The 26,313-nt window shown below is 32.2% G+C and overlaps 2 protein-coding genes across 2 annotated transcripts in view; one reads left to right on the top strand and one right to left on the bottom strand.

Moving 5' to 3' along the window:
• Positions 1-26,313, top strand: part of LOC139514266 (dynein axonemal heavy chain 6-like) — a 162,974-nt gene that overhangs the window by 105,040 nt on the left and 31,621 nt on the right. The window contains exons 69-73 of the mRNA XM_071303270.1: positions 7,516-7,637; positions 8,123-8,252; positions 10,761-10,875; positions 15,447-15,583; positions 16,535-16,872. Coding sequence (XP_071159371.1) covers positions 7,516-7,637; positions 8,123-8,252; positions 10,761-10,875; positions 15,447-15,583; positions 16,535-16,872 — 842 coding nt within the window. The remainder of the gene's footprint in view (positions 1-7,515; positions 7,638-8,122; positions 8,253-10,760; positions 10,876-15,446; positions 15,584-16,534; positions 16,873-26,313) is intronic.
• Positions 407-4,845, bottom strand: LOC139516590 (adenosine receptor A3-like). The gene is made up of 2 exons (XM_071306781.1): positions 3,544-4,845; positions 407-739 (listed from the first exon to the last, which is right to left on the bottom strand). Exons 1-2 carry the CDS (start codon positions 4,307-4,309, stop codon positions 462-464), a joined length of 1,044 nt encoding a protein of 347 aa, XP_071162882.1. The 5' UTR covers positions 4,310-4,845; the 3' UTR covers positions 407-461.

The following is a 26,313-nucleotide window of genomic DNA, read 5'->3' as shown; positions in this document are numbered from 1 at the left end:
TAATCTAAGAAAGGTGTGTGTAACCTTTGGGGTGTAAACATGGCTTGTTTGAATATTTTTACACTAGTCATTTTTGGGGCCCTTTATTGCGTGATGTGAGATGTGAGCCAAGGCTCCGTGTTGAAGACGGTACTTTGATCTATAATGGTTTACTTTTACAGATTGTGACTTGGATGAAGAGTTAACTTGTTGGCACTCATACCACATCTTCTTATATCTACTTGAATAGATTTCTGTCTTGGTTCAGTTTTGTTGTTCAGTTGACATATTTATCTTACATTTTCTGTCATACATATTGAATCTCAATTTGTTGGGTCTTAAATATTGGAATCATCTGGTTGCCCTGTTAACCAGCTAACATGACAATGGCTGAAATTCAAGATGGCCATCAGTGCACTAAAAACAGTTTCAAATTTTTTATAAACTTTATAAATACAGGCTCATTTACGTTCTTGGGAACATCAAGTATTAATTGTTTCAGTGCGAACACCACTTTTAATGAGTACCATATTTGTTGTGTATCCAACTGTACAAATTTGATTTTCCACAGAATTTTGTTTGCTGCAACAGAACACTGACTTGAATCTCTTCTTCACTGATGATATTTGAAAGGCATAAATGATTGGATCTAATAAACTGTTGAAGAAAGCCAATCCTGATGTATAGATTAGAATAACTCCTTTGTCTGAATTTGATTTATGGTACAATTTTCCCTCCACATTCAAGATCACCAAAATACCTGTTAGAAAAAATGTACATCTATGTTAAATCTCATTGTAAGACCGTGAGTGTTAAATTTTTCCACAGTTTCCATGCAAATATTTACATATTATTTTTGTGTGGAAATAACAGTTAACAAATTAGTTAGATTTTTGTTTTGAATCGCTACCGAAAAACATTAAATATTAATAGTGGCTTTAGTGCACAGATATAAATGAAACTTAATATTTACATAGAGCATATTTTAAGTATTTCCTGGCATCAAAACTTGTATAAGGACTGATACCACATGAACATGTATTGCTTTGTTTGCATCAATGTTAATTGTTTGTTTTTGTCAATGATCATGCACTTAGTGTTCAGTTAGATAGGAAAAAATTCAAATTCATTGAATTAAAATGCGCAATTTAGGCCCATCGTGACGTGTCAGTTGTCTAGTTTTATGAAGTGAAACAAGATATTTTATCTAAAATAACAATTGGAATCTGAGAACATCATCACTAATTTAGATCTATTATAAAAATATATTTCCTGGGATTATGGCTTCATAGAACTAAATGGAGTTACTGATACTTATACATATTTTCATTTTGTCCTTTACAATTTCATATTCCCCAATTGTGCATTATAACAAATAAATTGTAGAAATATTTGTAGATTTATTATTATGCCTTTTAATAAATAATTTCTCTTAATGTTAAATTCAGTTCAAAGCATACATGGAGGTAATTGACGACAATTCTAGCTAACTGTGTTTTGGCTAAAATTGTGATAGATAATTTGATAGATAAATGAGCTTAAACTCTCAGATTTATAAGTTCATATTTTGACCAGTTACTGGTAAAGATTACAGGGTATCCTTTTTCAATTGTATTCAGACGGACCAAATAAAAGAAACTAAGATACAGCAACACTTCTGGTAAAAAAAATCCTTCAGTAAAATAAGATGGTTTAATACTGATTAAGATAAAATCTAAATTGTGTGTCTTATAAGAATACAAGTTCATTGGACAAAACCATGCCCTGCTCGATGAACCACAAAATCTGGGTCAAAACCTTAATTGGCATCATGTGTTCAAAGTTTTAAGTTGATGTGACTGAAAGAAAATATTATTGTCATGTTATGTACTTGATCGGTGTTGATGGCTGTTACGAAAGAAATATGTCTCGTAAATTTTCAATTTTTTTTCAACAAAATTATTTGATATTTAAAATATAGATAGGGATGTAACTGGATAATCTTTTTGTGTTTTGTTTTTGTTTTTTGTTTTTTGTTTTCCTTCTTTATTTCTTTATTTTTAATTTTTTAATTTTTAATTATTTTTTTTTATTTCTTTATCTTTTCAATAGAAAATGTAAAATATTTCCAATTAAGATTTATTTATAAAAATGACATTGTATTTATCTTATATGTATTATATTGTATGTATGTAATGTATCTGTTGTAATTGTTGTGGAAACAATTTGGTTGATTATTTAGGGAATCACTAAAGCACGACTGAAGCAGGCTTCTTTTGAGGCTTTTAGTGATCCCTACTCATGAAAATTGAAAATTTCAGGATCTGCCACTGACATAATGCCCAATACTATTGCATTCACCGGCAGTAACAGGTTTTTAACATGTCTAGCTCTCTGATGTCAACAATAGTTCACTCACCAATTAGTTCTATTGATTTATCTTTAATCTGTTATGAATTAATTATTTATCTTGTCTAGCAGTTATTGAAAATAAATCTTTGTCTCTGGTCAGCACATCCAGGACAGAGTACAGATAGGTACTAAGTAAGATATTATTAGAAAAATTGCTGGAGGAGTCATAGAAATGATTATAATGTGCTTGATTCATTGGCAACTAATTTCAAGCTGAAATTATTTAATCTTTCTGTAGCATTGTGAGAAGAATTCTTCTTTCTTTGTTTTTATTATAATCTACTATTAGATTTTTACAGCAAATAACCATGTGGGCATTCCGGTGTATATTTTGCCGGAGACATTTCTGCTCACATGACCTGCGTTTTTGACTGATAACCGAAACGTATTTTGAATAATTACACAGATATTATCATTTGCAAAAGAACATTCCTTATCACTTGTTATTTATTAGTTTCATCAATAAATATTCATGAAAATAATTTTAAGAACATAGACAAATGATATGAAAATGAGAAATACATACATTTGTATAACAATAACAAATCAAGAATACCGAACATTTGTGTTAACACATGTGGAACAATATCTCAAGAACATTTTGTGGGAAAATATGAATGCATACTCAAATCCAATCTATAAGAAAACCAATTTTAAAGAAGAGTGTCCACCATGCACTTGCACTGCACTATCATTAAGATTTTTAAACCATATGAAACTAGGTATAGAATGTACATCTTCTGTTAAATGTTCAAACAGTGTTTTAGTTGGCATAAAAAGGACACCATTACGTTAAAAACAATTGCAAAAACTCCCCACAGATACATTGGGGTCTTTTATTATTAAATGCCAGATACATTTTTAGTTCATATAAGACTAATCCTTAGCTTTTGAGTTAAGAAAATGAATTTGCAAAAACTCCCCACAGATACCTTGGAGTCTTTTATTATAAAATGCCAGATACATTTTTAGTTCACATAAGACTAATCGTTAGCTTTTGAGTTAAAAAAATGAATGGAAACACCAAATTGAAGAGCATTATAAGCCCAATATCTTAAAATATTGCGGTAAATTAGGCTGAGGACATTATTTGTCTGATTTTAAAAAGCCCTTAGTGTTTTGAAGAATTCAAAATTTTATAAACAAACAAACAAGAATTATATTAATAATTACCTGTAGGGAGCCACATGAGAAGGTATACTCCTATAATAATACTGATTGTTTTTGTAAATTTCCACGATAATTTATCCTTTGCATGTGGATGTACTGTTCTTTCCTGTACGGCTATCTGTCTGGAATGTCTGTGTGCCACTTTGTAAATGTGGCTGTAAAGAATAAGTATCAAAATGACGGGTATGAAAAATAAAACTACGATCATTCGAAGATAATCTTCATGCAGAGTGCCAAAAAAACTACACAATAGGTCATCACCATTGGTTTCCTCATAATTGTTTTTCCATCCAAATGTTGGTACTAATCCTACTAGTATAGCAAATATCCATACAGAAATACACGTTGTCAGAAAGGTTGATCTTTTACACAGTCTGCTGTAGTGTAAGGGTTTTATGATTTTAATGTAACGGTCAATGGTCAGCGCTAGCAGATGAAAACCAGACGATATGGCCACTGTTAGTAAAAGACTGTATCTAAATCTACACTCTAAAGAATTCTGGAAATTTGTCATTGTGTATGCTGTATTATACAGCACCAAAATTCCCGTCAGAAAATCTGCTAACGCCAGACTAAGTAAAAGAACATCTGCTGTATTCGTTAGTTCATGTTTTCGTCGAATCGTGTCGATGACAAGAAAGTTGAGAAATAAAATCATAACACCAAGAATCGTTGTAACGATGTTTATGATTAAGTACGAAACTGTTACACCATATCCATTGAGAACATAAAATAAAATGTCTTCTTCAGTGTCGTCTGATGCATTCATTGTCGCATTCTGATTTGCATGTCTTGCAGAAGACAGTTTTTAGAACTTTTTTCATGAAATAAATTCCATTGCTTGCGTCAAAGATTTTTTTTCTCTGAATGATTTATTAATACAGTTGTGAATATCAGGTATTTAAGAATCGGTTCATTAATTTACCTATTTCACATTTTGTTGACAATTTCTATGACCATATATAATTTCTCCAATTACCACCTAAGTTGTATGAACTATAAGTAATGATTGTTCAGCTTTGCTTATACTGTTTGATTGTTAACACCGTTATAATGCATTGTCATTTCAATTGTCCTACTATTAGGGTGAAATAGATCGGAATTGAAATAATATTCATTGTAAGCTTCCTTTAACGGTAGAATGTCATTACTCATTAATTACGATATTTACCTTTATTGATTCTAGTAATCAAATTCATTGTTTTCATTCTTTTTTTCGCCTTCTGTGATGACTTTTGATTTTTGAAGTGACGACATCTGTTTTAGTCGTACTATAATAAACAGTTGGTGTATCTAGTATTTGACTTTATTGTTTTTATTGGGGATTTAGTACAATTTTGTATATTTCCTTAATTTTTTTTTTTAAATTCACACATTGACAAAGTTAATTTTCCTTGATATCTTATAACTGAAAAAAAAACCAAAACATATTTTATGGGTATTTAGGACAAAATGTTTGTAAATTTAATTGATAAAAAAATGTTTTTAAATCATTGAACAAGGAAGATAGATATTATGTTACTACCGAGACAAAAAGCATGTTTTATTTTCTTAATATAGGGTTAATCTGACACAAATTGTAATGTACTTTATTGCCTATTGAAAAGTAATAAAGATCTTCACATTTTCCATAAGGAACTCTTTTACCAGTAATAAATTTAAATTTGATTTCATTTTTTTTTTTATTAATTTTAATCTGGCAACATCTACCATGTAAAGTTGATATTGAATTTTGAAACTGATGAGAAGATCTGATCTGATGGTAAAAATGTTTTATTTATAATTTGTTGGTAAATTTGCTTTAGGCGACGGGCACTTTAAGTGTTACACTTGCTTGTTCATCCTTCAATCTTTCCATATTTCCTTCCTTTTGTTTTCTGTCCTTTCTTCTTTGCTCCTTTCTGTTCATCCAAATTCATTGCAAAGCTTGAACTGGTGCATTTGTGTCCTCAGACATATTCTTTTATTTTTGGAAAGAATGCAATAAAATTGAGAATGAAAATGGGGAATGTGCCAAAGAGACAACAACCCTACCATAGAAAAAAAAAACAACAGCAGAAGGTCACCAACAGGTCTTCAATGTAGCGAGAAATTCCTGCACCCGGAAGCGTCCTTCAGCTGGCCCCTAAACAAATATAAAGTTGCAAAACTTGTTTCCCAATCCACTATAATTATACCCCCGCTTTAATTATACCCCCGCTTTAAAAAAGGGGGGGTATACTGTTTTACCTCTGTCTGTCAGTCCATCCGTCCATCAGTCCGCCAGTCAGTCCGTCCCATGAAACTTTCGTCACCTTTTTCTCAGGAACTACACATCCACCCTTTCTGTAATTTGGTATCAACATTAATATATGTCAGCCATACCGTTTGATGCGTTTTCAGATTCATCTCTTGACAACTTCCTGTTTACCGAACACTTGTCTGATTTTACACATGATAGCCAAGTTGAAAATTTTCGTCACATTTTTCTCAGGAACTACAATACAAGAATTTCTGAAATTTGGTTTCAGGATTTATATAAGTCAGCTATACCGTGTGATGCGTTTTCAGATTCATCACTCGACAACTTCCTGTTTACCGAACACTTGTATAATTTTACACATGATAGCCAAGTTGAAAATTTTCGTCACATTTTTCTCAGGAACTACAATACAAGGATTTCTGAAATTTGGTTTCAGGATTTATATAAGTCAGCTATACCGTGTGATGCGTTTTCTGATTCATCACTCGACAACTTCCTGTTTACCGAACACTTGTATGATTTTACACATGATAACCAAGTTAAAAATTTTCGTCACATTTTTCTCAGGAACTACAATACAAGGATTTCTGAAATTTAGTTTCAGGATTTATATAAGTCAGCTATACCATGTGATGCGTTTTCAGATTCATCACTCGACAACTTCCTGTTTACCGAACACTTGCATATTTTTACACTATTAATATTATCCACTTGCGGCGGGGGTATCATCAGTGAGCAGTAGCTTGCAGTTTCACTTGTTAAATATGTTTAAACTAAACATGGCATGAATGTTCCTTATGAGATGCTGACCAAGTGTTGTTACTTTGTAGCCGATCCATCATCCAAGATGGCCGCCAGCGGGGGACTTAGTTTAACATGGGACCCAATGGGAAATACATACAAATGTCTTCTTTTAGAGGACCACTGAATGGAATGAAACCAAACATAGCATGAATGTTCCTTATGAGATGCTGACCAAGTTTTGTTACTTTGTAGCCGATCCATCATCTAAAATGGCCGCCAGCGGGGGACTTAGTTTAACATGGGACCCTATAGGAAATACATACAAATGTCTTCTTTTAGAGAACCATGGAATAGACTGAAACCAAACATAGCATGAAAGTTCCTTATGAGATGCTGACCAAGTGTTGTTACTTTGTAGCCAATCCATCATCCAAGATGGCTGCCAGAGTTGGACTCTGTTTAACACAGTACCCTATAGGAAATACATACAAATGTCTTCTTTTTGAAAAGCACTGAATGGAATGAAATCAAACATGGCATGAATGTTCCTTATGAGGTGCTGACCAAGTGTTGTTACTTTTTAGCTGATCTATTATCCAAGATGGCTGCCACAAGGGAACTTAGTTTAACATGGCACCCTATAGGAAATACATACAAATGTCTTCTTTAAGAGAACTACTGAATGAAATGTAACCAAACATAACAATATTCAACCAAATTTGGCCTAAAACATCATTATAAGTATCTGTAATAATTTTTTACATTTTTTAATATTATTTCAAAATCCCAAATAAAATCATGTGAGCGACACAGGCTCTTGAGAGCCTCTAGTTTTCAAACAGTCCTGCAGCCTATTTTTTTATTCAAACTAAAAATATGTTTTTACTATTGACTTTTATAACTTACTTTCAATCACAGTAGTCTTACATGAATGGAAAAAAAGAAAAATGAGATTTCTTCATTAAAGTGTTTATTTGTTGTGTTTATAGGAAGTAACAGAATCTCTAGATCCAGCTCTCAGACCTGTACTTCTAAGAGAAACTTTTACCAGAGGTGGACATACTGTAATCAAACTTGGGGATACAGAGATAGAATTTAATGATAATTTTAGGTAAGATATCTACTTAGGTAAAGCAGAAATAATATGCAATGAAAACATACGATAAAAAGATATAAAAAAGAAGATGTGGTATGATTGCCAATGAGACAACTCTCCTCAAGAGACCAAATGAAATTACCAGCTATAGGTCACTGTACAACCTTCAACAATGAGCAGAGCCCATACCACATAGTCAGCTATAAAAGGCCATGAAATCACAAATGTAAAACAATTCAAAGAGAAAACTAACATCCTATTTAATGCACAAACAAATGATCAAAAAACAGATATGTAACAAACAACAACCACTGAAATACAGACACTGTTTCAATACACATATATGAGGTCCACCATCTAGGACTTTTTGTTTGTTTTCTATTTTGATACCATAAGCTTTCGAAATTTGCAAACATTAAGACAATACACTGAATGCTAAAACTATAAAATTTCCAAAAATTATTGTATAATTTGTTTTATATACAAATCCACTGTTTCAGGTTATACATGACAACATCTATGTCCAACCCACATTACCTACCTGCTGTGTATATACAAGTCAATATCATCAACTTTACTGTAACATTTGAGGGTCTACAAGAACAGCTTTTATCTGCAGTTGTTAGACAGGTAAGAAAATGTTTTTAATTATTTTATTTATTCCTCACAAAATCAAATTAGGCTTTTCAGGCCACATTTTGTTTTCTGATGCAACCAAAAGGCATAAATGTTTCCAATTTTTGTCTCGCCATGATGGAGCCAAAAAGTGAGACTTAGATATGCTATTTACAACAACAGTAGTGTGTACAGCGAAGGCATCGACAATGTTTTATTTTGTGATGAGGTCAGTTTATAGGGAACCACTACTGGTAGTTCAATGATATTTGGTATGCAGTTGTACATGTATTAGCATTGGCTGATCTCATTTCCATGTAGACTATTTGGCACTGCTTGGTAGGTCAATGATATTTTGCATGCAGATGCATTGTTTTAATTCATGGTTCATTGAATTTGAATGTTTTGCATCATGTGTAAATATTGTCGTTTGGATTCAATATTTGCATTATGAGCTATCAAAATTACAAAAAGGCAAGACATCTCTCTGTGTCAACAGTTTATTACTTCCAATGCAATCAAAACTTTGACCAGCAAAAGTTATTGCCAGTTTTACTTGTTTGTATGCCCTGTCCTGGAATTTTCATTAATGTCTAATAACTATTGGGGTATGTGCCTTGTAAGCCATATTGCAGTCTTCACGCTGAACTGATTAATCTACAGGCCTGCAGCTCAATTTTGGAAAAGTTTTAGTTAGATTCTGTTGGCCCGTAGGTCTGATTTTTACAGGCCCATTAGCAATTTTACCAGCCTTGGCTGCCTGGGCTGCCACTCGGCGTGAAGACTGCATATTGTACAGCTCCTTGTTAAATGAGTTAATTATTAAAATATTTTAAGAGCAGTTGTACTAGAGTGGGAATATCTAGTAAGTTTTCATACTTTGTTATGATTTTTTAATAATTAATTCTGTTTAAGGCTATGTCGTGATATTCTATTTTTATGCAATCTAATTAAAACTCACCATTATCCTGGTTATATTTAACGGAATAATTTATATTAAGACAATATTAATGGCATATATCATTTAAATGAACAGAACACTCATTATTTCATCCTAAGAGGAAGATTTAAGACAGTATTGGTTGCGTCAATATAAAAAAACTGTATACTAACCAAGTTTTCAATAGTCTGAACAAAATAGCTAGAACTATTTTTAAAACACCTCTTTTAACTGTAAAGGAGTTATTATAAAACTTTGTAACATTTATTTATTTAACTGTGATAAATAAGACATTGCCATATATGTATGTCACTTATTTTTCTTTTAATGAATATGTGGTTCAGAGAAAATCTATTTGAAAGGCTAGTTTTTGACTCGTCTTTATTATATTTTGAATAATTTGCTTAAATTGGCCCTATTATGCTTAAATCAGCATGACTAATATGGAGTTCAAAAAATCAACTCATATGTTTAATACAGCTGTTGGGCAAGGTTAATATATCTACTTTCTGTATTGATTCTCTGTCAGTTGTATTGGCCCTTGGCCCTATGGGCCTCGGTACCAATACAGAAGACCTTGGATCAATACATGGGCCAGCAAGTTAGTAACACTATAATATTTATGGAAGTTGTATTTAGAGGAATAAGGCTCTAACATTAAACTTTGATAACAGTTATTGTGTTAAGGATTTGTTATATATGTAATGTATAACCTGTTACGATTTACAACTAGACAAAGATTAATGATTATTCATCTCTTTATGAGCTAAATTATATCAGTCGGTAAAGCAATTGAATTGTTAATATACTCAAAATTTAATTGCCAACATGTGAAAGAAAGCCAATGCTATTAAAAGATAAGCAGATGTGGATTGATTGCTGAGGCCAAATAAAAATATATGTGTGTTTCCAGTAACCCTACCGTCCCTACTTTTTCGGCTTAAAAATAGCCTACCCTAAAGATTTTATTGTCATTTTTCATTAAGCACTGTTAAAGTCAGAATGTTGCTCCCATAGACTCAATGTAAAAAAAAACATGAAATAAAAAAAAATCCCTACCTACCTACCCTAACTTTTTTTCAGATGTAACTGGAACCACACATACTTTTTTATTTGGTCTGAGGAGACAACTATCAATTAAAATTTAAATTAAGTGGATGTAAGCAAGTACAGGCTACCGTATGGCCTTCAAAAAATATATTCTACTTATCTTTTATATCATTATGATCAAACATATGGAAAATTAAATAAATGAAAAAATTGCCACAAAAGTAGTTTGTTTACAAAAGCCCATATGTGTTTGATGGTTGTTTGTTTATTACAAACACTTAATTCGTTATTATTTTATGATCGTTTAGAAGTAATAGTTATCATTTAATGGCTCATAGAAAGTTGATCAATGTCGTATCAGTAAATTAATTGTCCTTGTACGGATAAATACCAATAAAAACAATTATACACATTTGAAGTTAGAATAATAACAATATCTTAAGTTTTATGAACATAGTTTATTGGCAAATCAATGAGTTAAATGTTGTCTTTCTGTCGTAAATATTGAGAAAAATTTATTTGTTATTTTCCAGGAAAAGCCGCAGCTTGAAAACCAAAGAAGTGAACTTTTGGAGAGTATAGCTGCAGATTTGCAGTTCTTACGAGATTTAGAAGATAAATCTTTAAGTTTACTGCAGAAAACAGAAGGTGATTATTTAAAAATTTTCAAATACCCTTTAGGTAACCTCAATCCTTTACCTTGCCTTTGAAAATTGTGAGCCTTATCTTCCAGCATTAAAGGTAAAAATTTAATTGTTATTATTCAAAATTAATCCTTGCCCATCTTTAGGCAGAAATTTTATTAATTAGCTGTTTCAATAAACAAACAACATTAGATCAGTGATATTCTCTGTTGTACATAAGATATAGCAGTGGTCAATAACATGTGAGTCATCTTGACCTACATTTCTTGCTTGAGTATCTTTTTTAAAAATTTTGCTTGAGATTATTTCTCAGAAACCTGTTATACAGTAAAACACATGACAACTACAAAAAATGTTAGGACCTCTTTTATGTTATAGAAATGTTATATAAATGCAAATAAGCTGTTTTTGGACATTTGTTTCAAATGAATGAATGACATGCAATTAGACTTGGCACTAGATCTGGTTGATATATTTTTGGCGAGACAAGTATGCAAAGAACCCTAATCACATGTCATTCTTTCGTTTGAACCAAAGGCTCAAAACATTTCTTTAACACAAAAGTAGGACATATATTTTCAAGTCATTTGCCTAATCAGAATATATTATACAGAAATTGCCATATTTAACTCCAGTTCAAAAAGGAAAATGTCTTTTTGAAATCTTTTAATTTCTTTATATTATTGTGACATTTTAAGATGAAAGATCACATTAGCTTTGCTTACGTGGAGATTGATTCATTTAATAAGCTTTTTTTTATACAATCTCTTTAAATCATGCAATATTTCCTACTCTATTGGGTTGACACAGTTTATAGCAAGAAACATCCTGTTTTACAATGGATTTTTAGAAATATAATTATCTTCAATATGGCTTGTATTAGCTAGAGGATGTTTTGCAAAGTTCAGTTAATTATTTTAAAATCCGGTTCAGTTATAGTTAGTAATTAACATTTGCGCAATAATCTATCATAAAAGGACAAATGTGTTGAATATTTATAAGAAATTATTTGATACGAGTTGAAAGTAGTAATTATCAAAATCAGGTTTTGTCATCAGTACATTTTTTTGAAAATCTAGTTCAGTTATAGTTAGGGAGCTACCATTTGATTTTTATGGGGGGGCTAGGATGAAAAATTTTGTCCTGCTTTTTTTTTTAGTTGTAATCTCTGTCCTGCCTTTTTATTTTCTACTCTATTTGGTCCTGCCTTTTTTTTTTACTAGTTTATCCTGACTTTTTTTACACCAATTGTCATCCTGCCTTTTTTTTTTAACAAGTTTCTCATCCTGCCTTTTTTTTTTACTCAAAACTCCTGTCCTGCCTATTTTTTTCAAATTTCATCCTAGCCCCCCCCATAAAAATCAAATGGTAGCTCCCTTATTAATAAATATTTTAGACAATAATCTTTATAAAAGTACAAGAAAAAGAACAATTTTTTTTGAATATTTATAAGACATTATTTGATTGTGTGAGTTCAAACTAGAAATTAATTATCAGAACAGAGAAAATTATCATGTGTTGTCTTCAGTATTTTTCTATGAAAAATCGGTTCAGTTATGGTTAGTAATTATTATTTTTGTCAATAATCTGTAAAAGTACACAAAAAGGACAAATGTTTTGAATATTCAATAGGCATTATGAGTTGAAAATAATAACTGTCATTACCAACACATAGAAAAATAAGTGTCATCAGTAATTTTTTGAAAATCAGGTTCAATTATAGTTATTTTTGAGACTAAAGTACATAAAAAGGACAAATAGGTTGATATGTATTAGATGTTATTAGATGTGTGTTGAAATTAATAACTGTCATTACCAACCCAGTGAAAATCAAAGTGCTGTCATACTGTGAACTGACAAATCCAGTAAATGCAGAATTTTAAAGAGCCTAGTCAGCCTACAGTTATATTTTTTAGAAGATTAGAATATCTCATCATGTTTATTGTCATGCAATGAGTTTAACATTTTGTAGGTCATACACAATCAGGATTTAACATTTTGTAGGTTATACACAATTAAGGATGTATTCTTCTGAAGTTTCAGTCTCGTTGAAATCTCGTTCTGAAATTATTTCCAAAATATGGGATAAAAGTGGAAAATATCAATATTTAAAAAAAAGTTATAATCAAACTTAATTCTGTGAAAAAAATTTGTGTACTTACAATGAGTAGTTTTTGAGTAATCAATTTTTATATGACCACAAAAATTGAAAATACTTTTCATACTTTGTATAAAGATGCCTTTTGTTTTAAGTGGTTTCCGTCTGTTTTATGTCCATTGTCCTCGACCTCATTTTCATGGTTCACTAACTAATTGAAAAAAAGTTCAGATTTTTATACGACCGCAAAATTTTTTGGTCATATATTGGTATCACGTTAGCGTTGTCGTCGTTCGAAGACATTTGGTTTTCGCACTATAACTTTTGTATAAGTAAATAGAAATCTATGAAATTTTAACACAAGGTTCATGACCATAAAATGAAGGTTGGGATTGATTTTGGGTGTTTTGGTCCCAACAGTTTAGGAATTAGGGCCCAAAAAGGGCCCAAATAGGAATTAGGGGCCAAAAAGGGCCCAAATAAGCATTATTCTTGGTTTTCACACAATAATTTTAGTATAAGTAAATAGAAATCTATAAAATTTAAACACAAGGTTTATGACCATAAAAGGAAGTTTGGATTGATTTTGGGAGTTTTGGTCCCAACAGTTTAGGAATAAGGGGCCCAAAGGGTCCAAAATTGGGCAGAATCAATTTGCGCCAATTGCAGTTTTGAAAAGGTATTAATTGCGCCACTCTCTTTTATTTTGATGGTATTAATTGCGCCAATAAATGAAATGAAATTGCGCCACATTTACCTTTTAATATTTTTTACCTATATCATACCTGTACATGTTTTACCTAAATCAAGACAAGACAAGACAAATACTTTCTTAAAGTCTCGCTACTTGTTATATATAAAATATACAGCTTTTCAAAACACAAGTTAACTTGGCAACAAGAGGCACTCTATAAAGAGTTCTGAGAGACTATAAAACAATTTTTTCTTAAAATTATAATGCAAATACAAGTCAACTATCACGAGTATAAAATAAATTTTCGCTTTATTAAAATTTCATAGCAGATTTTGGCAGTATAAAATACCATATTTTTATTTGTAAAAAGAAATATAATTTTTTCATTATCAGTGTCCAGAAATTAGAGCGTCAAAAGTAAAATCACAAAAATACTGAACTTAGAGGAAGATCAATTGGGAAAGTCCATAATCAAATTTTGAGAATTGCGTGTAAAAGAAAAGCAACCAATGTGTTGTCAGAGCGACCTTCAAAAATAATAAATTCAGAGATCTTCAAAATTGAAGAAGAAAATTTAGAAATGAAAGAGTCAGTCTATGTATAGAGAGAGAAGAAAACTGCGTCTGGCTTAATCTAAAAATCGAGCAGAATTTCACAGAAAATTGGATGATATTGGTCTTGTTACAAACAAAGATGACGACTTTGTATTGTGTAACGATCCAGAAAGCGGTATAATTTTATTAGGATGCGAGGCTAATTTGAAATTTCAGTATACAATGTCAGAGGAATTTTTTGCTGTTGGTACCTAGTCAATCATTTAGTTGTTATATATAAATAAAAATATATAAAATTGGCGCAATTAGATGATTATTTTACTGGCGCAAATGATGCCTATAGTTTTGAAAATTGGGTGGCGCAAAAGAGGTATTGGCGCAATTAAGTTGTGGCGCAAATGAGTTACTTTTTGGCGCAAAAAGATATCGCCCCCAAAATTAAACTTTGTTTGATTTCATCAAAAATTGAATAATTGGGGTTCTTTGATATGCCGAATCTAACTGTGTATGTAGATTTTTAATTTTTGGTCCGGTTTTCAAATTGGTCTACATTAAGGTCCAAAGGATGCAAAATTAAACTTAGTTTGATTTTAACAAAAATTGAATCCAAATTTAAAATAAGATATGTATTTTTTCAATTATTTATAACAAAAAAGTTGAAAAAAAATACATTTTGTTCTTAGAACAGCAAAAAATCACAAATTTTCAAAATTGACAGCATGGTAAATTTGACACAAAAACGCATCAAAATATTAATGATAAATCTTTCTTATATTAACACATACCCATAGTTTTTTTTATTTAGATATATAAAGTATGAAAAAAAGTTTAATTGTGGAACTGTGATTTTTTTCATGATAATAGCCCCAAAATAGGTAAAAATTGATGAAAAATGGGAAAATCATCAAAATTGGTACTTTCAGAGGGCTGTAGCAAAAAACAGAAGAGCACCACCATATGATTTTTTCTTCACCAATTATTTGTTTACAGTCTTATAAACCCAAAAATCAGGTTAAGAACAAAAGTTTAATTGTAGAATTTTTTGGCTCCTCAGAGGTGTACATCCTTAAGGGTTTAACCTTTTTTTTTTGTTCGTTAATCTAATAAACAGTTGGTGGAACATAGATGGAAAGGTTATAAGTTTTGTGTGGGTTTTTTTCTAAACTTAAGCACAAGGCTGCTTGGTTGTTTCAGATTTAAATGAGTTTGCTATTCCATTATAATTCCAGGTCATATTCTTGATGATCAGGATTTGGTGGATACTCTACAGAAGAGTAAAGGAATGGCTGAAGCAATGTACAAAAGAATTCAAAAGTCGGAAGACACAGAGAAAAAACTCAGTGTGGCAAGACAAAAATATCTACCTGTAAGTTGATCTTAGTTTTACCATGGTTAACAAGATGGAAACTGCTCACCCTCTCAGAGCACCTGCATTCATACTCCCATTGCACTGATATTTGTTGGGCCTCTGGTTGCTCAATCTTAATGTTTATGTATTGTGCTTTGCAAACTGTGATTTGTCTTTTCATTGTATTTCCTGTTTTGACATGGTATAGTCTGTTTTTATTTGTATAATGGTTTTTTGAGCCATAGTTGTGATATTAAAGTATTAAACCATAGGTTGAAATTCAACTTAGAGATGAACAACTGAGTCCTGTAAGTTTAAAAGAGTGTATAGACACACTATCTGCTTGTAAGATTTTAGTGAAGCCATCAAGTTCTCAATCAGCTGATGATTATGCACCATTTTTTCTTGACTGGTGAAGTCAAGTATACTAATTTTTGTTGACAAATAGCTTCTAGAGAAGCTAAATTATACATTGAAGTGACAGATTATCATAAATGGTTCTATAAAGTAATTTCTTATAATTTATGTTGACAGGTTTACTTCTAGGAGCCGTAAGGTGATCTACAATTGTTATTTTCTGTGTCTTTTGGTCTTCTGTGTATTGTTGTCTCATTGGAAATCATCTTATTACATGTACATTGAAGTGATGGCTTATCTAGAATTAAAATTATGTACCAATTTAATGTTGACTGGTTCCTAGAAGTAATCTGTTCTTATTTATGTTGACAGGTAGCCACCAGAGGAGCCACATTATAAATTGTGTTAGCTGATTTATCTGGTATTGATGTTGAAAACCAGTTTTATCTTGACTGGTTCCTAGAAGTAATCTGTTCCTATTTATGTTGACAGGTAGCCACCAGAGGAGCCACACTATACTTTGTGTAAGCTGATTTATCTGGTATTGATGTTGAAAACCAGTTTTATCTTGACTGGTTCCTAGAAGTAATCTGTTCCTATTTATGTTGACAGGTAGCCACCAGAGGAGCCACACTATACTTTGTGTTAGCTGATTTATCTGGTATTGATGTTATGTACCAGTTCTCTTTGGAATGGTTCCAGCAGGACATGTTTATTTCCTGTATAACCAATCAGAATGTAGCTGCCATGAAGGAGATGGAGAGGAAGTCTAGTATTAGCCCTCATCTGACTGGTGTAGTTAGACCAGGTAGTCGACAGAGCGTGACCAGAGTCAGCATGGACAACAAGGCTAGCATTGAGTTGTTTGGAAAATTAAGGGAATCTATGCCATCTGTTAATACTGATGATCCTGCTGAGCTTAAAAAACATATGTTAGATATGATAAATAGGTAAAGATATTTTATTTTGATAAATATGCTATCAAGATTCCCTACCTTGAGGGGTGGTAAGAGGGGTGTCATAAAAAAAAATAATCTTTAAGTCCAGGTATGAGTAAATGAATTCCCACCAAAAAAAGACATAATCCAGAGGTCCCTAAAATGTTCATTCTGCCTCTTTACCTTGACATGACAAAAAAAGTAATAGTTATTTGTGACAAACAAAATAATAATTTTTGTCTGTTACCTCATTTTGCATACCTTGTCAAAAATTATGAAAACCAAGCTAATCAGTACTGTGTATGTTCAAAAAAAATTAGTACATAGTGCTGGGATGTTAGCATTGAAAAATATCCAATCAATTATTAAATGCTGTGCTTCTAATTGATCTGATGATGTGAGAAGAACAATGAGTTTATGTTGAGTTAAATTTACAGAAGTTAGATTTCATTATGTTCATTACTCATGTTTAGGCTAAATACTAGCGTAATCAACTTTACATGAAGGTGCTTTAGAGGGATGCACCAGACATTAAGACAAAAGAAAGACTGGTTTGACCTTCTGTTTAGGCTGACCTGACCATGGTTCAAAGAAGGGGTCTCATACTGAATTCTAGAGAAAATAAATGCCAAATCCAAGATTTCTGTGAAAATAATGTAAAATTGAGAATGGAAATGGGGAATGTGCCAAAGAGACAACAACCTGACCATAGAAAAAAACAACAGCAGAAGGTCACCAACAGGTCTTCAATGTAGCGAGAAATTCCTGCACCCGGAGTCGTCCTTCAGCTGGCCCCTAAACAAATATATACTAGTTCAGTGATAATGAACGCCATACTAATTTCCAAATTGTACACAAGAAACTAAAATTAAAATAACACAAGACTAAGAAAGGCCAGAGGCTCCTGACTTGGGACAGGCGCAAACATGCGGCGGGGTTAAACATGTTTGTGAGATCTCAACCCTCCCCCTATACCTCTAGCCAATGTAGAATTTAGAAAAGTAAACGCATAACAATACGCGCATGTCTGTTCCTGCATCAGGATATAATTTAATCATGAATTACTGATGATTTACTGGCTATTTCTTAATTCATGTGAATTTAATTGCTCAATCCTGAGTTCTTGACAAAGGTCTTTTCAGCCCTCTCATTTCTATCTAGTGCACTACATTTTTTATCACTGATTACCATATTATTGAAACTAAAATAAAATGCTTGTAATATCAGACAATTCTGTTGACAGATTTATGGCAATTTTTTTTTTTTGGCAAAATAAATGAAGCAAGTTTAAAAGGATAAAATTCAATCTAATATGGCCTTACTAATTTTAACAGGAATGTTATTTTTATTGAACATTTCAAATGTCATTCAATGCACACAAAAAACCAGCTAGATTTTTTATTTATATGTAATTGATATCTGATTGCTGGTATTATTATGAAAATTTAATATGTTTCCAGGAAATAAAAAAATAATCAGTTTTTAGATTTATTAAAATTTGTAAAAATCAATACGAAACAAATTCAAAAAAATTAGGTCCTGCACTTAAAATTTGAGAAGAGTTGAAGCTTCTTTAATTGAGATTTTGCGTGTTATGCAGAAATATATGATTCATTCTAATTTTGAAGTAAATTGATTTCCATGTACGATGATTTCAAAATCAGCTTGACTCTATTGATGTTGAATCTTGTAAAATTTCTTTCTTTTATTTTATAGAATGTTATTCTTAGCAATAAAAAGAAAAACACTACTAAAATTATTATTGATGGGGGAAAACCCTTAAATTAATACTGGTACATAATGTACCTGTTGAAATAGTTTCTAAATCAATTTATACAGTAAAGTACATTGACAGTATAAACTGTTATACTGTTTTTTCACTTTAAATTTCATATTTTATGACAAACGGATTTTATTTTTTCCCATGTCTGAGGCCTCTATGTTTCTTTACATGAAGAACAGTAATAAAAGTGCTGTTTTTTTCGTTTGACGGGATTTTGTGTGATAAATAAGTACACCGTATCACTTTTTTACTGATAAGTGTCTGTATAATAGTTTCTATTGTTCTAGTTGTGAAATGTCAGTGAAAATTAAATTATTTTTTGTTGTACATCGGGGTATCTAACACACTGGCTGGATATTTATTCTTCGTATTCAGCTTGACATTGGGTTTTACAGAGTTGTTTTTTAAACGACCACAAAAAAACTATATTGGTATCGCGTTGTCGTTGTCGTCAGCGTTGTCCGAAGACATTTGGTTTCTGGACAATAACTTTAGTATAAGTGAATAGAAATCTATGAAATTTAAACCCAAGGCTTATAACCACAAAAGGAAGATATGGATTGATTTTGGGGGTTGTGGTCCTAACAGTTTAGGAATTAGGGCCAGAATGGAGCCCAAATAAGATTTTTTTAAAGTTTCCAGACAATAACTTGTGGAATTGTGTATTGATCTCTAAAATTATACCACAAAGTTCCATACCAGCAGTGATTTTGCTAGCGCTCGTCACTTTCGTATTTTACGAAAGGGTTTTCTCATTGACGAAAGTATTTCAAATCAATTTCGTCACTTTAATTTTGAAAGTGTAAAAAAAATTTCGCAATAAAAACTATAAATCTACCCGTCTTCATGTTTTTGACAAGTTTATGACCTCCAGGTAATTAACATTTTCAACAGGTGTTACAAGTTGTGATTACAACTAATCCGCTTATCGCCATCAGATGGGTCACTTATCCGTAATTTATTAATTAACCCCATAATTGAATGACCATCATAATTATTTCCCCAGGAAAATCAGTCAGTCGGCATTTCAACAACCAGGAGTATAATTTCGTCATTTAATCAAAAATGTAACAACCCGGACAGTTCGCATTTGAATTTCAATATTTCCCAAACGATCACAATCTGAAGTTAGTTTGTCGTAGATTCGTCATTCGAAGGCATTTTCGTCATATTTGATTTAAATTTTCATCAAAAACTTTCGACAATTTCCATTTAAAATAAAGAACTTTCATGTGTTTATTCAAAAAGTTCACGAGAAATGTTTTAAACAGGTGCTTCCTGTATTGTGTTCTACGCATGCGTGCAAGTATCCTTTTGACTATTTATAGACATTTAAAAAAAACGTAAAATACGAAATCATTTAGAATCAATTAAACGAGAGACAAATATATATCTCTTACTAAAGGAATTTAAATCGAAAAATAATAATTTCCCGATGAATCCGGACTCGTTTTGAATTTATTATCCACGTGTCACTTCCCGTTTTCGTTTCATTTTAAAACCGAAAGTAGTAAACGTGACCTATTGTTGATTTGTTTACAACCTCCTTTCAGTCATTATAATCGTTCCAAAAAGGATATAATACATTTCCAACTTGATAGAAATGATATCCAAATATCGACTTAGACGTTTTATAAGGATAATGATTATGCAGTGAAATAATCATTGCAAATTAATTTCTGCTGTGATTCCTTGTTTAAAAAAAATAGAATCCAACTTTTGTTGTTCAGGAATTACCCCTGGAATAAACTGAAGAGAAATTGTGAACTAAATTTGTGGATTCCATGTCAGAATATTTCATAATAATGGCCAATACAGTCAAATCATACAATAACTGCCAATCATGCTGGTGCCTCAATCCCTTAAAATCTGACCAAGTCAAAAGATGAAGCTAGTAATATACATCATTGTTCTATTGCTTATACACAAAATAAGGTTGATTTTAATAGCGCGCAAAAGTGACTAAAGCCCTCAAAATCCTAGCTTAAACCCTGCATACCAGAAAGGGATGAATATGATTGGCTTTGGGGGGCTATGACTAAGACCATTTAGGAATTTTAAATGGCAAAAAAGGGTATCCTGGTAAATGACAATTACTTTTAAGTCAAATGTTTAAATTTGGATAACCTCCCATACACTACTTTTAAATTATTAAATGGGTAATAATGGTTGAAATCTCCATTGGAAATTTGAATTGAGATTATGACAACATCTTGAGGGAAAAAAATACTTTTTTGAAAAAAGGGGGAGGGCAACAGAATAAGGGGGTGGGGGTAGAAACAAAAATTAGGGGGAGGTTAATTCTCAACAGCATAGTGTATTGCACAAAAGCAAAAGAAAGGGGTAGTTTTATTTTATTTTTTGAGGAGGTGGGTCAATTCGCAACAGCATGGTGTATTACACAAAAGCTTACAATTGAATACAAATTCAAATCATATAACCAATTCCAAGTTCTTTGTCTACAGTTATCACCCTGTATAACCCCCATACAGATGAAACCAGACGTTGACGCGTTCGAATCGAACACATCGTGTAACACTGAGTTCAGACAGTAAGAAATTAATACTTTTAAAGAAAATCCAATATCTATTCTTCAGATATTTTGCTCCAATATATTCTTTGCCATATTACTCATTAGTTACTAAAAGGCTTTTCAAATATGTTGAATTTTTATATACAAACATCAAATAACGCACGACGATATCAATGATAAAACGTGCTTGGTATTTTAAAATATTCAAAACTTAATCTTTCTTGTACCTCATAGTTTTTATAACATACATTTTAGAAAATTTCATAGTTAAAATTAACAAACTTATAAAGGTGGTATGTTTGTATTGTGTCTAGAAACAAAAAAAATACACGTTTTAAAATGTCTTTATTTTCATGTTGTGTACGCTTCGTTGTCATTACACCTTTTTATACTGTACGCTTCGTTGACACAATATTGCGTTTTTCAATGAATTTTGCGTGTATGAAATAATGCTTTGATATGATTATAACCAATATGCATGTTTAAAAAATAAATAATTTACCACCATAACATGGATACAGCAACCCATAATATCCGTTGTATTGTTGAAACACTCTTGGAGGTATTTTGTACATGTAAAAAAAAAATCCTTATGAAAGTTAGAAATACATTAACTCGACAGATGCAAATATGACTAAGCATAAAGATACACACGTCCGAATATCTAATTTGATAGCATTTTAGAAAATATTTACCATACGACAGTCATTGTACGGTTAGGGGTGTGTTAGGTGCCCGCTAACATGTTTAATCCCGCCATATTCTGTATGTGCCTGTCTAAAGCCAGGAGCTTGTAATCAGTGGTTATATATATTTTTGTGTTCACTATTTTTGCAAAAAATAGGCTGTTAGTTTTCTCTTATGAATTGTTTTACATTTGTCATTTCTGTGTGATTTTTTAGCTGACTATGCGGTATGGGCTTTGTTCATTGTTGAAGGCCGTACAGGGACCTATAGTTGTTCATTTTTGTGTCGTCTGGTCTCTTGCGAAGAGTTGTTTCAATACCACATCTTCTTTTTGATGTATACGGGAATCAAAAACAATTAATGGATTATAGGCTTTTTGCCTGAATCTCAGAGGCGGGTCCAAGGGTCCTAATCCATAGAGTACAATAGAGTTACATTAAGGCTAGAGAATATGTGTATACAATGAACATGTAACTTATAACCTTCAATAGTAATACAGTTTCTAATATTAACTGAATTGCTTTCTTCGATTATGTTTTTTTTGTTTGTTTAATTTTTAAGGTATAAAGATTATGTTTAGTTTCCTCGAACATTACAGTCTTTTTACTGTGATGCCAAAATCTACATGATTGGTAATTCTGGTACTTTAAGCACCTTGAAGTCTATACCCACCCATATGCATTTCATTCAAATTTTGACTTATTTCGGAGAAGACCAAAGAGACCATATTTATATTCCCCAGTTACCTTTGGCGTCATCGGTAAATTTTGCAATTGAGCAAAGCATCAACCTAACCATAGACATTTGCTTTATTTCTTTTATCATGTCTTAATAGTTATCAATAAAAAATTGAAACGTTTCACAGTTGATACTTAACAATTTCTGGACCCCTTTATTTGTTAATGACACGTGTACGTAATAGCTGATTGTTGGCTGCTTAACGTTCAAGATAAGCACAAAGTAGCAACACATACTACATGTAGGTCCTGGAAGGAGGCCCTCCGGAATTACTGCCACTGGATAAAATGAGGTATATTGAATAAGGACACAAATGTTGCCTTTCAACAGGCCATTTATGGACCTCAAAAAGTTTTTCAAGGGTTCGTAAAGTACACGAGACATTGGATCGTATATTCCCATTCGTCCTTTGTCGATATTTTATGTTTACTTCTTAATATAAGTCAGACCGTACGCGTACGGTCCGACCGTATGAGTATTTTGAAAAAGTACGCATACAGCCCAGACCGTACACGTACGGTCCAAATACTCATACGGTCTGGAACATAATCACTGACTAATACTTTAGATACACATGATTTACCTCTTAGTTTTAATTCGCTTTGAAATAACTATCAGTTACTTCAATTACTCCTTTGTCGATATTTTATGTATATGGTTTTTGTGCCTTGTACCGACATTTTGAGTTGAGCCAATTGCAACTGTACAGGTTTTTTTATGTTTTTTTTATAAGCTGTGCTGTTACACCAGTGTCCCAGGTTAAGGAGAGGGTTGGGGGCTCACATGTTTAATCCCGCCGCATTTTTTTCGTGTCGGTCCTACGTCATGGGCCTGTATAACATAGGTTATATAGATCTGTCATATTTTTTTTTCTTTGATAATTAATCCATAAGTTATAAATAAATAACCATTAGTTTTCTCGTTTTTATTTTTTCACATTTTTTTATATTGGTGTCTTTTATAGCCGACTATATGGTATAGGTTTTCCTCACTGTTAAATGTTGTACATTGGACTATAATAATTGCTTTATTCACCCACTTCCTTTAAACTTTGGTGGAAAGTTGTATCACTGGCCATCAAACCACATCTAAAAAGCTTTATATGTAAAAAAAAAAAAAAAAAAAAAAAAAAAAAAGTAAAAAAAAACCACCCATAGATAAAGCAGTTGGAATGCCATTTAAGGCATTCGGCAAACTAAGTTCAGCGAGCTCCTATGTCTGCTTTCGTCTATGCGAATTTGGACCAACATCAGCATTTTGAAGAGCCTCAAATTGTGAAAAGGAAGTCATTAATGTTTTAATGACTGTTCTATACTTTTTGAAACTTTATTTCCTCTGGAATATATTTATTAACTGTTCATTTCATTTGGAATAACGTTGAAAGTCCCAATTTTCAATAGAAACATTCCTATCAGATGTACGCTGGTTAAACACTGCAGTTTTGGCTTTGGGTGACTTGTTTTAAGTTCAACTATTTTGACTAATTTAACGGATAAACATTTACAATACAATATAGAAAAAGGGTTGCCGACATCATCTCGAATACCTTGACAAGAAAGTGATTTGTGACGGTTTTTGTCAACGAACTGTACAGTGATTTTTTTAAAACGCACAACGAACGCGACACATTTAGTGGAACGAACAATACAGTAAGAGAAAACTTATTTACTGTGATATTGCGTTTATTCTAAGTTCTAGGGAACATTTGAAGGCACGTAGTAATTCAAAGTATAGTTATTTGTTATTGCTTAAGGTATTAATACGCAAAGGTGTATGCACGAAAAGATATTCAGCATGGTTTATCTCATAAAACGTATGAAATTGCACCATGTCTGTGCGTTTTGCATCTAGCAGTTTTATCAATCGTTCTATGCAATATCTAAAACTAACAACAATTGTATAATTGAATAAATAAACTATCATGCACATTGACATATTTATATATACTCAAATAAGTTCTAGAGAGGCATTCCAAATTGTTGTCATCCTAAATATTGTCCTGATTATCGCTTCGAACGCGTCAACGTCCGGTTTCATTTGTATCAGGGTTATACAGGGTGGTTATTCTGTGTCAGAAACCTAATATGTGTCAAATATTTTATTACAATCCAAATTCAGACCTGTATCAAGTGCGAATACTGTGTCAATTTTTGTCTAAACTGTTCAGGGTTGGACCTTTGCGGTTGTATTCCGCTCGATGAAGCAATATATTGTTGTTTTGTTTGCAAAATATCAGTTCATTTCTTTTCCACTATATTTCCGCCAGGCATCAACAATCTACAGAGTGATTTGTGTAGATTTGTTTACTAAATATCTATCAGTTTTATTTTCTTCCCTATATTTCAGACAGACATCCAGTATCTATAGAGTAGTTTCTGTGGCACTATTTGCCAGACATCAGTTGACATTTTCCTTCATTTTATTCCCTATATTTCAGACTGACATCCAGTATCTATAGAGTGGTTTCTGTGGCACTATTTGCCAGACATCAGTTGACATTTTCCTTCATGTTATTCCCTATATTTCAGACTGACATCCAGTATCTATAGAGTGGTTTTTGTGGCACTATTTGCCAGACACCAGTTGACATTTTTATACCCCACGCAACGAAGTTGCGGAGGGTATAATGTTTTTGACCCGTCCGTCCGTCAGTCCGTCCGTCAGTCCGTCCGTCAGTCCTGTTTCGTTTCATCGCAACTCCTCTCAAACCACACAACAGAATTTCACGAAACCTTTTCAGATGAAAAGGACATACTATGTAGTTGTGCATATTGACAGGAAATTGCGATTCAATTTTTTTTATAAGAGTTACGCCCCTTTGAACTTATTTGCTTTATTGTACTACTGCAACAGTTTGTCATCGCAACTCCTCTGAAACTACACAACAGAATTTCACGAAACCTTTTTAGATAATAAGGACATACTATGTAGATGTGCATATCGACAGGAAATTACGATTCATTTTTTTTTCTAGGAGTTACCCCCCTTTGAACTTATTTACTTTATTGTACTACTGCAACAGTTTGTCATCGCAACTCCTCTGAAACTACACAACAGAATTTCATGAAACCTTTTAAGATAATAAGGACATACTATGTAGATGTGCATATCGACAGGAAATTATGATTCAATTTTTAGCTCACCTGGCCCGAAGGGCCAAGTGAGCTTTTCTCATCACTTGGCGTCCGGCGTCCGTCGTCGTTGTCGTCCGTCGTCGTTAACTTTTACAAAAATCTTCTCCTCTGAAACTACTGGGCCAAATCAAACCAAACTTGGCCACAATCATCATTGGGGTATCTAGTTTAAAAAATGTGTGGCGTGACCCGGTCAACCAACCAAGATGGCCGCCACAGCTAAAAATAGAACATAGGGGTAAAATGCAGTTTTTGGCTTATAACTCAAAAACCAAAGCATTTAGAGCAAATCTGACATGGGGTAAAAATGTTTATCAGGTCAAGATCTATCTGCCCTGAAATTTTCAGATGAATCGGTCAATCGGTTGTTGGGTTGCTGCCCCTGAATTGGTAATTTTGAGGAAATTTTGCTGTTTTTGGTTATTATCTTGAATATTATTATAGATAGAGATAAATTGTAAACAGCAATAATGTTCAGCAAAGTAAGATCTACAAATAAGTCAACATGACCAAAATGGTCAGTTGAACCGTTTAGGAGTTATTGCCCTTTATAGTCAATTTTTAACCATTTTTCGTTA

The sequence above is a fragment of the Mytilus edulis genome, chromosome 3, assembly GCF_963676685.1.
Source record: "Mytilus edulis chromosome 3, xbMytEdul2.2, whole genome shotgun sequence".
NCBI lineage: Eukaryota > Metazoa > Mollusca > Bivalvia > Mytilida > Mytilidae > Mytilus > Mytilus edulis.
This window is presented reverse-complemented; position numbering and strand designations above follow the sequence as displayed.

Excerpts from the sequence above, each read along its gene's own strand:
- LOC139516590 (XM_071306781.1), bottom strand. The coding sequence starts at position 4,309 with ATGAATGCATCAGACGACACTGAAGAAGACATTTTATTTTATGTTCTC. Across the intron at positions 740-3,543 it reads TCTCATGTGGCTCCCTACAG|GTATTTTGGTGATCTTGAAT; the intron begins GTAATTATTAAT and ends TTTTTCTAACAG.